General features: G+C 39.4%; 1 protein-coding gene across 1 annotated transcript in view; it reads left to right on the top strand.

The window, feature by feature from the left end:
* Positions 1 to 5,954: 5,954 nt before the first annotated feature.
* LOC117547962 (ras-related protein Rab-26) overlaps positions 5,955 to 14,521 on the top strand; it is a gene marked incomplete at its 3' end in the record, with an annotated part of 81,352 nt that continues 72,785 nt past the window's right edge. The window contains 2 exon segments of the mRNA XM_034218892.1: positions 5,955 to 6,351; positions 10,398 to 10,508. Coding sequence (XP_034074783.1) covers positions 6,175 to 6,351; positions 10,398 to 10,508 — 288 coding nt within the window.

Genomic DNA, 14,521 nt, shown 5'->3' on the forward strand with positions numbered 1-14,521 from the left:
TGTCCCCTCTTCTTCATGTCTCTTCTACATCAACATGTGTCCCCCTCTTCTTCATGTCTCTTCTACATCAACATGTGTCCCCTCTTCTTCATGTCTCTTCTGCATCAAACATGTGTCCCCTCTTCTTCATGTCTCTTCTACATCAACATGTGTCCCCTCTTCTTCATGTCTCTCCTCTACATCAACATGTGTCCCCTCTTCTTCATGTCTCTTCTACATCAACATGTGTCCCCTCTTCTTCATGTCTCCTCTACATCAACATGTGTCCCCTCTGTGGAAAGAGACTCTGAAAGTTTCAGGAACAAAGATTCTCTCTCTTTTTGATCCATTTCTATAAAAACCTGTCTGAAAATGAGCTGATCAGATTTTGGCCACTTTATGATGTCATAACGATGTGTTGTCTTGTGTAACCATTAGCCAATCAGCAACCACGGTAACCCCCCCCCCCCCCCCCCCTTATCACCTGAACCTCCTCCTAGAGCACCATTGAGTTCTTTGTAACCAAATGTCTCTCAGAGGGGCGTGGGGAGGGGCTCCTTATTTTCATCTAAAGTAGCAGACAGAGAATCAGCACTTTGGAAACAGGGCTGAAACAGAGGGGATTATGGGTAATGCTGCAATGATCTGTTTGGTGTTTCAGCCAATCAGAGACAGGCTCTGTATATATCTGAGACCTGTGATATATTGATGAAAAACAGTAGAATAGGGGGCCTTTAATTTAAAATGTAAATGCGATTAGGTAGAGTTGAATTGTCGTCATTGTTTGGGGTTATTTAAAGGGGAAAACAGTGAAATATGGAGCTGCTAATTCTCTGCCAGCTTTATAGTTATTTATATTATCATTACTTTTAACATAAACCTGCACTACGCTGTGTGATGTTCATTATTCGGCCAATATCATAATTCAGGGGTTTTTCCTCCTATTTTGCCAAAGAAATCCCAAAAGACCAACCAGTGAGGCTTTACCACAGAAACCATTCTTCTCTGTGACAACGACGTTCCTTATCAGAATAACATGTCGGCCAAATGAATCGTAATATATTTCCCTTCCTCGTTTATCAAAACCGTCTCTGACTTTGATTAATTGAGCCTGTGTTGGGTTTCCATCTGTTGGAGATATTGTCCTGAAACACACACACACACACCACACACACACACACACACACACACACACACACACACCTATCCAGTGTGTGCCGAGCATCTTAATTATGAATTATTTTATTCATTGCCAAGTTCCTTTCATCGGGGAGTGAGACGTTGACCTCCCGTGTCAGTGGGATCCAGATGGAGCCAAACAAAACAAATATTTCAGCAAGGTCATTGATTGTTGTTGGCTTGGAAATCCAGAAGAAGCACAAAAACATCTGTCTGCTGATAATATATCAACCTGGTGAGAATACACACTTTCTTGTTAAGACATATTAGGAATGTGTGTGTGTGTGTGTGTGGTCTAGCATTACTATACTTGTGGGGACCTACATCTGTTTACATAGTCACGTGTGGGGACTGGCTTCCCTTATGGGGACAAATTGGAGGTCCCCATGAGGGGAATCATTAATTTTAGGGTGAAGACTTGGTTAGGGTTAGGGTAAGGCTAAGGGTTAGGGTTAGGCATGTGTTGGTTATGGTTAAGGTTAGGATTAGTCTCCAGGAAATGCATGTAAGTCAATGTAATGTCCCCTGAAGTGATGTGTGTGTGTGTGTGTGTGTGTGTGTGTTGTAAAAGTAATTTATTTGATTGTTTTGTAAAAAAGAAAACAAATTACAAGACAAACATGTCGACGATGACCTAATGTTTTATTTATAAGGAACATATATGCTAGAGTGGGGAGGACCAGGAACGTTTTTTAAGCTTCTTCTTGCCCCTGTTGAACATGACCGACTATCTGAGAATTATTGTTGTTTTTCTGTTATTTGTTTTTTGTACTTTGTTATAATTATTAATTGAGTGAGAAAAAAAAAGAAAGGAAAACAAGAGAATATATATATTATTGTTGTATGTTTTTGTTTCTGACATGTTCAATAAACTGACTAATGAAAATAGTTGATTTATGTATTTGTGTGTTATTGTGACTTTGGTGAATAACAATGAACCCTTTGAACCAAATGAACACGAAACGTTTCCAATTGAACAAACGCAACACATTGTTCGTCTATTTCTCTGTTACTTGAATCAGCTTCACACACACACACACACACACACACACACACACACACACACACACACACACACACACACGCACACACAAAACATTTTTGTTCAGGATCCAAAATGTCTGTAGGTGATATTAAGTGATATATTATTCAAAGGATACAAGAACAGCCAGGTACAGGATTTATATTATAACTCCAGTGGTGTGTGTGTGTGTGTGTGTGTGTGTGTGTGTGTGTGTTCCTGTTTAACACCTCATTGGTTTGGAGGTTGCAGCCCTCGCACAGCATGGATGTTTTTAATAGTCTCCTCATGAAACATATCTGTTTCCTGTTTGTCTGATCTCAGCAGATTCACTTTTTTCTCCGTTGTTCTTTGATGGTTTTCTCTCAGATTGTCCGCTGGATCACATTTATCTCCTGCTGTGTGTGTGTGTGTGTGTGTGTGTGTGTGTGTGTGTGTGTGTGTGTGTGTGTGTGTGTGTGTGTGTGTGTGTGTGTGTGTGTGTGTGTGTGTGTGTGTGTGTGTGTGTGTGTGTGTGTGTGTGTGTGTGGTGTGTGTGTGTGTGTGTGTGTGTGTGTGTGTGTGTGTGTGTGTGTGTGTGTGTGTGTGTGTGTGTGTGTGTGTGTGGTCATCTCTTCTAGTTTGGCTTTCCCTGCTGTCTTCTGATCAAATATGAAAGTCGGGGGGTTGTGGGTTTGATCCCCTGCTCGGAAAGAATGGTACAACCGTGGGAGGCAGTGGGTTGTGCGTTGGTGTTGGGAACAGGTTCAAACCCCACTGCAGTCAATGTATAAAGGGAATGACGCATGGACTACTTTTACTGTACTGAACACTGATCAATTTCACTATAATTCAAAGAGAAATATTACATACATTAACATGAGTAACTTTACTAAATGTATTTTACAATTGTAATCACTTAAAAACTCACCTCTTCAATCTGGCTTTTAATGTGTGATTGTTGCATCGCTTGATTTTTATTTGACCTCAACTATATTTATTTGTTTTTCTTTTCACTCTGTCTGTAAAGCGACTTTGAGCACCTGTAAAAGCACTTACAAAATACATCTATTATTATTGAAATACGCAAGTTATGATATTTGGTAATAACTTAAATTAGCCAATATAGTTTGTACAAGAACAGCTTAGTCGATAGTTACAGCCAATTGAGAGGTAATTCATTGGCATCCATACATATGTTGGTAAGTATTTGTATTGTATTATTTCTGCTGCATGTTGGCTATAGTACTGGACTAAAGTACAAAGAGGAGGTATTTTTACTTAACTTTAGTATGTTATTATCATGGCACTTTTACTCTCCTAGTATTCAAAGGGAAATATTTAACTACATTTATTTAAAAAAAAATAATTTCTTAATAAAGAATATTTTTGCATAAAAAGTTATAAAATATGATATTTTAAAGTAAATCCAGCCAAATTAGTTTTCCAATTTATCTGGAATTTGCATTTGTTTATTCAATATTTTTCTGCATAATCCAGCCAATTAAAAGATGATTAATTAGCACATTTAAACATTTTCGTTAATTTTATTATTTTTAATTATAACATATATTGTTTATATTTAGTTCTGCTTTATTATATCAATTTATTTGAATGTTTTAAAACTTTTTTCTGCATTGGGTTTTCTTTTGTTTACGTTGAATACTTTAACAACATTTTGCCAGCTATACTTACTTTAACTTAAAGGGGACCTATCATGCAAAATGTCTTTTATACATCAAAATGTGTCCCCGGTGTGTCGGGGAACTCACGCAGCGTCAGAAAATAAAACCCTCTCTCTTTTCCTCCGTACCCAAATCTCTAAAAACGGGGGAACAACGGAGCTGATCCAGATTTGCGTCCGATATGACGTAATATCTGAAATGTGGACCCACGGCCCAATCAGAAACGTTGCTATCAGAAACAATGCCCGACTGTTTTGGACGTAATATGGTCGGTGTTTACATTAGCATCGCTAACACTCAGAGCTAACCTGTACTGGAGAGCATGTGTGTGAAGAAGCAGGAAGTAAAAAGGAACTCACCTTGTGGTATAACCGGCGAGCGAGAAAGCCTTTGAGCTCCAAACTGTTTCAGAGAGAATCCTTGATAATCCATGATATGGCGTTTCATCACGGCAGCATTTAGTTTAGACAGTAGCTGCCGGGTCCCGCATGAGCTCAGACCCCTCCTCTGTTATTATCAAAAAACATTTTTTAAAGCTTTATACCCCAAATCAGCACTTTTGAGACCTATGCTATTGCCTAAAAATAGCATGATAGGTGACCTTTAAGCAACATTTCCAATGCAGGACTTTTACTTGTAACAGAGTACTTTTAGTGGTATTAATACTTAGACTTAAGGATCTGACTAAGTCTTCCTCTTCAGGTACTGACAGCTCTCAGGTGTGTTCATAACTAAAGTATATTTTTTGCAGAAGAACAAGAGGCTCAGTGAGTCACGGTGCAGAGGACAGACCTTCCTCTCAGTTACGTAAACATGCTTTATGGTGGATATACCGTCACAGTGGACGCACAACTATGACTTTATAAAGCTCTGTTGAACGCAAGGAGTGAGTCATGTGCAGTTTTCACTTCATCTAGCAGAGACTTTCTACTATACACTCGTACAAATCACATTCCCATATGAATAAAATGTGTTGTTAATAACTTCAGATACATATTACAGCGTGTCTGAAGCAGCTGTCTGGTGTAGGATAGAGATGCAGTCTGAATCTGAAAGTGTGTGTGGAGAAAGCTGTCAGACAGACCTGCAGCTTTAACAGGAAATTACACCCTAAATTAGAAAATCACATTTCAGTTGTACTACCCTGAACTCAGTTTTTAAATTATAGTTTGGACCCAGTCTCCCCGTAATGAATATTAAAGTGACACATCTCAATGATGTGATGTACAGACATCCTGAAGTGCTGCATTTCATTGATTTGGATAAAGATGATTGAAGTCTTGAGGAATATTCTCATATCCAGAAGTTCATTTATTCACTTGACTTGTACTTGAAGTAGTGTCATTTGTAGAGCTGCTTTTAATGTGTAATTCATATTATGTGTTTTAATATCTACGGTGGTTTCTTTTTAGAGTATATTAATTTCAGCATGTAGTCTTTGAGGTACCTTTTTTAAATCACTCTATAAATAAAATATATTATTATTTCCAGTAAAGTACATTTTTTAAGCCAATACTGTATTTGTACTTCACTACAATTGGTTGAAAACTTTAGTTACTTTACATATCCAGATAATTAGCTAATACAATGTATACAAAACTCTAATAAATAAACGTTTTTAGATTTAAATATCCAAAAGTGAAAAATGAGAACAAAACTATTAGATAATTAGCTTATAAAACATGTACAAAAAATGTATAAATTAATATGTATATACAAGTCTATGTTTAAATATCCAACAACAGTATATATGATATTCAAATATATATATACAATTAGAAATAGCACATTTACCAGCTGTAATGAACACATAAAGGCATCAATAATAATAATCCAGTAATTTATTTCAAGGGCCTTTCTGACTAACACGTACTTCTACTTTACGAATGTCTGATAAATTATACGTATTTATTGTTCCACATCTTCTCATTTCCGTTTAGAAAAAACACAGTTATTGCCTTTTTCCCACTTTTTTGAAGAAAAAAAAGTAATTTCCGTTTTACGGTGGATTTCCTGTACAGACGCGCTGAAACGACCACGCGCTCCAACCTCCCCGCACGAGAGGGAGGAGTGCGAGCTGTTTACTTTGTGGAGCAGAAACCTCACATCCATCCAGCTGCACGCGGTGACAACAGTTGTTCGCTTTACGCATCCATTCAATTCCCATTTTTACGCACAGACAGTCATGGTTTTTACGCACAGGTGAATTTATTACGCACCTCGAACACAAGGAGAAGTGTTGGACTGACAGAACATAAAAAAACATCTCGTGTATTTTAAACTCTCCTCCTGATTTGTCTCGCTGAATTGCTTGGAGTTGCTTCCACAGTCATGTCCAGGAAGAAGGCAGTGAAAGGCAAAGGGAGCTCCAAGAGCCCCAAAGCGTCTCCGATCAGCGGGAGGTCTGGCAGAGGTCTGGCCGCCGCAGCAGCTCCTTCCTCCGCACTGGTGTATCCCAGCAGACCCTCCATCAGCAACAGCGGGGAGTTCTACGATATAGCCTTCAAGGTGAGCAGAAACGCCTGGTGAGAGGAGAGGGGGAAGAAGTATTTCGATGTTTTAATGAAGTAAAAGTAGTTAAATCACATTGTAAAAATACTCTGTTACAAGAGCCCTGTTTTGGAAATGTTACTTGAGTAGAAGTAATTAATCAGAAACGTATATAGCCTTCAAGGTGAGCAGGCAGAGAAACGCCTGGTGAGGGGAGAGGTGGAAGAAGTATTTAGATGATTTAATCAAGTACAAGTACTCTGTTTTATGTAAGAGTCCTGATTTGGAAATGTAACTTTCTTAAGTCATCAGAAAAATGTAGTTTAAATATTAGTAGCCAAAGGTTATATCTTTGCAGAAACTGAAGTGTGTTCGTTTCAGATTTCCTAGACACTATTGTTCTTGTGAGACAGGTTGTATGGAAGCCTATGTCCACCAAGGAAAGACAACATAAAGTTATGATGCTCATGTTATCTTTCTTCTCAAACTGGAAACGGAAAAGCTGTTGGTAATCTGTTGACCATCCACTCGAGATATCTATTACACATTCAGTCTTTTACATTTCAGAAAAGCTTGTCATGCCAGTTTCCAAGATGTACAAGGTGATATCTATACATGTATTTGAAATGTCACTTTTAAAGGCATGTGTGTTAATATGATTTATTACATTGAATACTCGATTCTGATTGGTCAATTCAGAACACGTGACACGTTGTTAATCCAGAACAGACAGACCGCTGTCAAAGATGTATTGACAGTTGTTAAGGACGCTCACATCTGCACAAAGAAGTCCGCTCGATTTAACTGTTTTCTTGCGGAGAAGTAACGGGGCAGGAACCCTATTTTTTTACCCAGCGGCCCAGACATAGACATCAAACGGCGACACATATTCAGTTGCCAGTTACTTTGGCATTAGGGCAGGGATATCTAGATACTTCCCAAGGTTTGACATCATGAATTGTGCTACTTTTAAAGCAAGCAGCGATGTTTTCAAATCTGTAGTCAAAAAGGTCCTCAAAACCGCTATCGAAGCAGTTCCCGCCGTTGTTACGTAGTTCAAACAGTAACAACGGACTATTTTTCTTAGCGGATGCATGTCGTTTAAAATAAATAATAGCGTACTATTTTTTTAAATCAATAAAAACATTTTCTAAATCTATAAAAGCATTTCAATTAAAATTGGGAGTCATATCGTTACTTTGTTGAGAATGTGGCCATGTAATAAGCGGGATAATGTGCAGCGAGGCGGTCATTATGAAGAACACCTCTTTCCCCATAATGACCGCCTCACTGCACATTATCTCTTACATAACGCAGAGAAAAGCAGGACATCTCCATATTCTAGATAATAATAAAACAGCATTATTTGTAAAAAAATGCTTTTATGATTCATTGAATATGAAAAAAATTGAAGACTCGTTTTGTTCTGTTAATCAACTCATTGATTAATCAACGGATCATTGCATCTCTTAAGAAAAGGACTCGGTATTTGATAATGTTGTCTAATCAGTTAAATTGGACTCATTATTTCATAGTTCGGACTTGTGATGTGACTTGGATCATTACGCATATCCTTTCATCTTTTCATTTCTTGGTGTAAATGGGCTTCCATAAATGAGCCTGTGCAGGATTATGTGGACATCGCTGGATATTCTGCGTCTTTATTAGGCTTGTTTAAAACTCTTAATTGCACCTTATTTATGTCCCTGTGAAGCACAGTCCTGAGATGAACAATTACATATATCGTCCATGAAGATTATTGTGTTCCCAGTTGTGTAAATTCCTCATTTTGAATCCCCAAAGCTCGTCTCACATGTTGGTTCCTCCACTCACGGTCACTGCAGATGCAACAATGAAGCAGTATTGTTCTTGCAACAGGAACGGGATGTTCCCTACGGTCCAGTGCAATTATATTGAAAGGAGGTTCTGCTGTGTATCCAATCAATAGCAGCAGCGCAGGAGGAGCCTTTTGTTTAGCAGCAGCGCACATAATAACACAATCTAAATCCTCACCATGTGGGAGGCAGCATGAATTCATTCTGAAGCTTCATTAACAAATGTTCCTGTTTCCAAATCACTGCTCTGTGATTATCTTCAACTTAATGCACATTACAGTTAAGTGTCACACATTTCCACAAACACACAGTGGTGGAAAGAAACTCACTGAAGTACTAAAACTACACTGAAAAGACTGTATTTTGTAAAAAGTACTGCAATGAGAATTATACTTAAAGGTCCGACTCCCGTGTCATGGCCATTTCTACTGATCATAATTCCATTGTTGAGGTCTACTAGAATAGATTCACATTGTTCAATGTTCCAAACTCACATTGGTTTCTCACAGCATCTCTGTATAGTATGTGTCGTGGCTTCCTTGTTTTTCCACCAAGCCACTAGACGCCTTAAACAGACCGTTCTAACTTGTTTCTTTCCTTAAATTACTCACAGTTTGAAGTGTTGCTTGGCCTCCGATGGTTTAGAACAGGGGTTCTCAAAGTGCGGCCCGCGGGCCAATGGCGGCCCTCGGAAATGTTTCTGGCGGCCCGCGATAGTTAATGTGACACGCTGAAATGCATGCGTTATATTTTAATCCTCCATGGTTGTATCTAGTAAGAATTAGAATGGAATTTAAGAATGGTAAAACTGCGCCCGCTGGGTTGTCATTCCTAAATTATGAATGACAGCTTGTGGAAAGTTTGCTAGACTACTGGTTGCATGGCAACTAGGCATCTCGCGAGTTGCGGTAATTGGTTAGTACAATAAAGAAAGGATTTGTTTTGGAATTATTTTGTGTTCCGTTTTTTCTTGGGCGGCCCTCAATCCAATATTGGGTACCTAAATTGGCCCTCACTCATCAAAACTTTGAGAACCTCTGGTTTAGAAGATGTTGCGATGTGTTTGCTCAAAATAAAATAACAAACTTTTGCACATGCAACAAAGAAAAATAGACCTTTACAATATTCAAAAGAAATAGGCAAAACTCAAATAAAACAACACAACTTAGATATTCTTTTTTTCTTGATAATGCTTATAACTTCGTAACTTAAAGGGTACTTGTACGGTTTGTATGTACGGTTACGAGTACGGTTAAAAACTGTTCCTCGACGGCGTCTCTCAACAGGTTGCCCATCACTGTGGCGTTAGCACAGGCGCCGTGGGAATTGTAGTCCTTTATAGTGCGTTGACTACAGACGTCACAATTAGGTGGCCTTTCTTATCAAATCAAAAATACTGGCTCTTACAGTATGTGCATTCACTCTCTGTCCTAAACGGCTTGTTGGAGCTCCTGCCCCCCCCCCCCCCCCCCCTGGGAGCCCAGTGGCCGTCTGCGAGACACAGCGAAACCCAGCCTGAAATACACACACACCCGCAGCCTGGCTGGGAGTTTGTGCTTCCGCAAGAAAAAGATTAATGTCCAACGAGGCGTTCTGGGGCAGCACAGATAGGTCTTCTCTGTGTTAGAGTTGTACTCGCTACAGGGTGTACTTTGAGGGTTGTGACTCTGCAGACCGTTTACATGCAGAACAACCTTCATAACACAAGGGGACGGGTAAGAACCAGAAAAGCATGACATGGGACCTTTAAATGAGACCCTATTGTGCTTTTGGGGGTTTTCCCTTTCCTATTGTGTTCTAAAGGTTTTAGTGCATGCAAATGGTCTGGGAGTGTCTCTTCAACACACTCTGCTATAAACTCAATCTATAAAATACATGTAGACATATTGAGTGCGCAGAAAGAAAATACTAAGAACCTGAAATCTTTACTTTTTAAGTTTCTTTCCACATCATCTACAGTAGACTTTAGTAAATTGCTGCAGATGCAATAGATACATGCACATGCTTATTAAATGGTGCAGAAGTGAAGAGAGTTTGTGTTGCATCATGGGTACAAAAAGAGTATCCAGTCTGCTTTCTTCCACTGCAGAGTGTGTGATGCTCTGTAGAGTTTGGGGAGTGTGTGTTGCCTTGTGGTTTTGTCGATGCATTCTTCAAACACACACACACAGGGTTTTGACGTGTGTGTGTGTGTGTGTGTGTGTGTGTGTGTGTGTGTGTGTGTCTCAGGTGATGCTGGTGGGGGACTCAGGTGTTGGGAAGACCTGTCTGCTGGTCCGCTTCAAAGATGGAGCCTTTCTAGCCGGCAGCTTCATCTCCACTGTGGGCATCGACTTCAGGGTAAGCACGTACACACACACACACACACACACACACACACACACACACACACACACACACACACACACACACACACACACACACACACACACACACACACACACACACACACACACACACACACACACACACACACACACACACACACACTAGTTGTAGCCAACTTTCTGGTTTGTCGGCACAAAGTTTCAAGCTAACTGGGTAATTGCAACCCATTACTGACCTTGGCTAAGGGGGACACGATGCATTTGAACACAATTAAGCTAGATTACATTTAAAGAGAGGTTATTTATTGAGAGTGCAACCTTTTTTCATTGCCTTTTGTGCCCTCTGGGAAATTGCAGACCCGGTACAAACAGCTTTATTTTAAGTGTCACACAGTGGACTTAAAGCAGTGAGCATTTGAGTCTTTTATGGTCGGGTAGCTTTGCATTGTTATAGGACTCTAACTGCATAATCTGACCAACCGCTTGGACAAATCTCCCCAAAGGAGGCAAGCATCCACAGCGACTTACAGTAGAAGTGTAAGAGTAAGAAGATGTCATATTGCAGGATATTAACTCTGCTAAAAGGAAGGATTCAAGACAAATATGCCAATCAGAGCAGACTGGGCTCTGGTTTCAGACAGAGGGTGAAAAGAGGTGCTGCAGCACAGACAGTATGAGAGAAATAAAGAGCTTTTTGAACATTAAAGCATGGAGACATGTAGAGACACTACATACTGATATACACCTGAACATCAGCAGGAGAGGACTCTTTAAAGTAGAGACACTACATACTGATATACACCTGAACATCAGCAGGAGAGGACTCTTTAAAGTAGAGACACTACATACTGATATACACCTGAACATCAGCAGGAGAGGACTCTTTAAAGTAGAGACACTACATACTGATATACACCTGATCATCAGCAGGAGAGAACTCTTTAAAGTAGAGACACTACATACTGATATACACCTGAACATCAGCAGGAGAGGACTCTTTAAAGTAGAGACACTACATACTGATATACACCTGAACATCAGCAGGAGAGGACTCTTTAAAGTAGAGACACTACATACTGATGTACACCTGAACATCAGCAGGAGAGGACTCTTTAAAGTAGAGACACTACATACTGATATACACCTGAACATCAGCTGGAGAGGACTCTTTAAAGTAGAGACACTACATACTGATATACACCTGAACATCAGCAGGAGAGGACTCTTTAAAGTAGAGACACTACATACTGATATACACCTGAACATCAGCAGGAGAGGACTCTTTAAAATAGAGACACTACACACTGATATGCACCTGAACATCAGCAGGAGAGGACTCTTTAAAGTAGAGACATTACATACTGATATACACCTGAACATCAGCGGGAGAGGACTCTTTAAAGTAGAGACATTACATACTGATATACACCTGAACATCAGCAGGAGAGGACTCTTTAAAGTAGAGACACTACATACTGATATACACCTGAACATCAGCAGGAGAGGACTCTTTAAAGTAGAGACACTACATACTGATATACACCTGAACATCAGCAGGAGAGGACTCTTTAAAGTAGAGACACTACATACTGATATACACCTGAACATCAGCAGGAGAGGACTCTTTAAAGTAGAGACATTACATACTGATATACACCTGAACACCAGCGGGAGAGGACTCTTTAAAGGAGAGGCACTACATACTGATATACACCTGGACATCAGCAGGAGAGGACTCTTTAAAGTAGAGACATTACATACTGATATACACCTGAACATCAGCGGGAGAGGACTCTTTAAAGGAGAGGCACTACATACTGATATACACCTGGACATCAGCAGGAGAGGACTCTTTAAAGTAGAGACACTACATACTGATATACACCTGAAAAGGATCATGAATACTCAGGTAAAGTACAGGTATCCCAAATGTGTACTTATGTGTGTCTCCAGGAACACTTATTGCCATTGTGATGCACACAAACTCACAAAACAATACGGCCGGTAATAGGAAGTACTCTGCGTTCACGGAGGAAAGTTTTTCCAGGAAGAATTGGTCATTATCACTTTGATAAACAATCAGAATCTGTGGAGGATGCACATCTCAAAGGTTTTACAGTGCCAGGATCAAACGCCTTTATTGTTTTCCTCACGCAGCTTTTGGCGTGTGGGAAAGGTTGCTTCATTAAATGTATTGGGAGCTGTTTGAGCAACGTGAGGCTGATCGTCTGTTTCTGCCCTCATTATTCTCCCTGCTGCAGAACAGCAGGGTGCTGAAAGGTGACGGTACGAACATATCGTTATAATGAATTATTTAGTGGTCATTTTAATACTGTACCATTCAAAATACACAGTTGTAATCATATGTTGTCTTTGTCTTTCCCCATAGCCTGACTGACACTGAAATTAGCACTTTCACACACACACACACACACACACACGCACACACACACACACACACACACACACACAAGTACACACATCCTTTACTCAAGTAGAAGTACAGATACTCGTGTTTAAAAATACTCTGGTGAAAGTAGAAGTACTGACTAAACTTCTTTACTCAAGTGAAAGTAAAGAGGCTTTGAAATGTACTTCAGTAAAAAGTACCCATAACTAGCAGCTGCTTTAAAGAGTACCTGACCTCCCTTTATATTAATAGAACAATAATGTCATTGTTAGCTAATGAATGTTTCCATGCTGAACAACGGCAACATGACAACGTTTCCATTGGTCCCTCTTCTTTAGAGAAGACCAGGAAATGATGGATACACGGATCGTGTTCAAATCAATAGGCACGCAATGACTCTAAATAATAATGATCACGCATCAAACACACATTCAGACTAAAGGAACCAGCTGTTTGGAAAATGAGAGAAGTAGAAAGTACAGGTATTTGAGTTCAACATGTAAGAAGTAGAAAGTACAGGTATTTGAGTTCAACATGTAAGAAGTAGAAAGTACAGGTATTTGAGTTCAACATGTAAGAAGTAGAAAGTACAGGTATTTGTGTTCAACATGTAAGAAGTAGAAAGTACAGGTATTTGTGTTCAACATGTAAGAAGTAGAAAGTACAGGTATTTGTGTTCAACATGTAAGAAGTAGAAAGTACAGGTATTTGTGTTCAACATGTAAGAAGTAGAAAGTACAGGTATTTGAGTTCAACATGGAAGAAGTAGAAAGTACAGGTATTTGGGTTCAACATGAGAGAAGTAGAAGTACAGGTATTTGTGTTCAACATGTAAGAAGTAGAAAGTACAGGTATTTGAGTTCAACATGTAAGAAGTAGAAAGTACAGGTATTTGGGTTCAACATGTAAGAAGTAGAAAGTACAGGTATTTGAGTTCAACATGTGAGAAGTAGAAAGTACAGGTATTTGGGTTCAACATGTAAGAAGTAGAAAGTACAGGTATTTGTGTTCAACATGTAAGAAGTAGAAAGTACAGGTATTTGAGTTCAACATGTAAGAAGTAGAAAGTACAGGTATTTGTGTTCAACATGTGAGAAGTAAAAGTAAAAAGTCGTCAGAAAAATAAGCAGTGGAGTAAAGTACTGATACCAGAAAAATAAGTACAGTAACAAAGTATTTGTACTCCACTACTTCCCACCTCTGCTAACGACCCACCTAAACCAATCAAATGCAGTTTAAGTGGACGCTATATTTAGAAAAAGCCCTTTTCCAACGAGGAACTGAAGCCATTATCGATGCTCTATTTTAAGCCTCCAGGCTCCATTGACAACAACACTAATTGAACCTCGCTGAATTGAGGAAGTAGCTGGTTTACTGCTTCCTGATTGGTTAGTTGATTGTGTAATTGTGCTAATTTGTGAATCCAAATGAACCCCTTTAGAGTCCTTAATAACACACACAAACTGACTCATCATGGCAGAAGTAAACCAGCTGCTCCTGATGTAAAATCACAGTTGGAGTCCGGTGGATTTCCAGTGAGCGTAATTAACAGCTTCCCAGTCGAAAGGGGCGTCTTTTTGCACGGTGAAAATATTAAAATAATACTCATACTATGG

This window comes from Gymnodraco acuticeps, unplaced genomic scaffold (genome assembly GCF_902827175.1).
Source record: "Gymnodraco acuticeps unplaced genomic scaffold, fGymAcu1.1, whole genome shotgun sequence".
Classification (NCBI taxonomy): Eukaryota; Metazoa; Chordata; class Actinopteri; order Perciformes; family Bathydraconidae; genus Gymnodraco; species Gymnodraco acuticeps.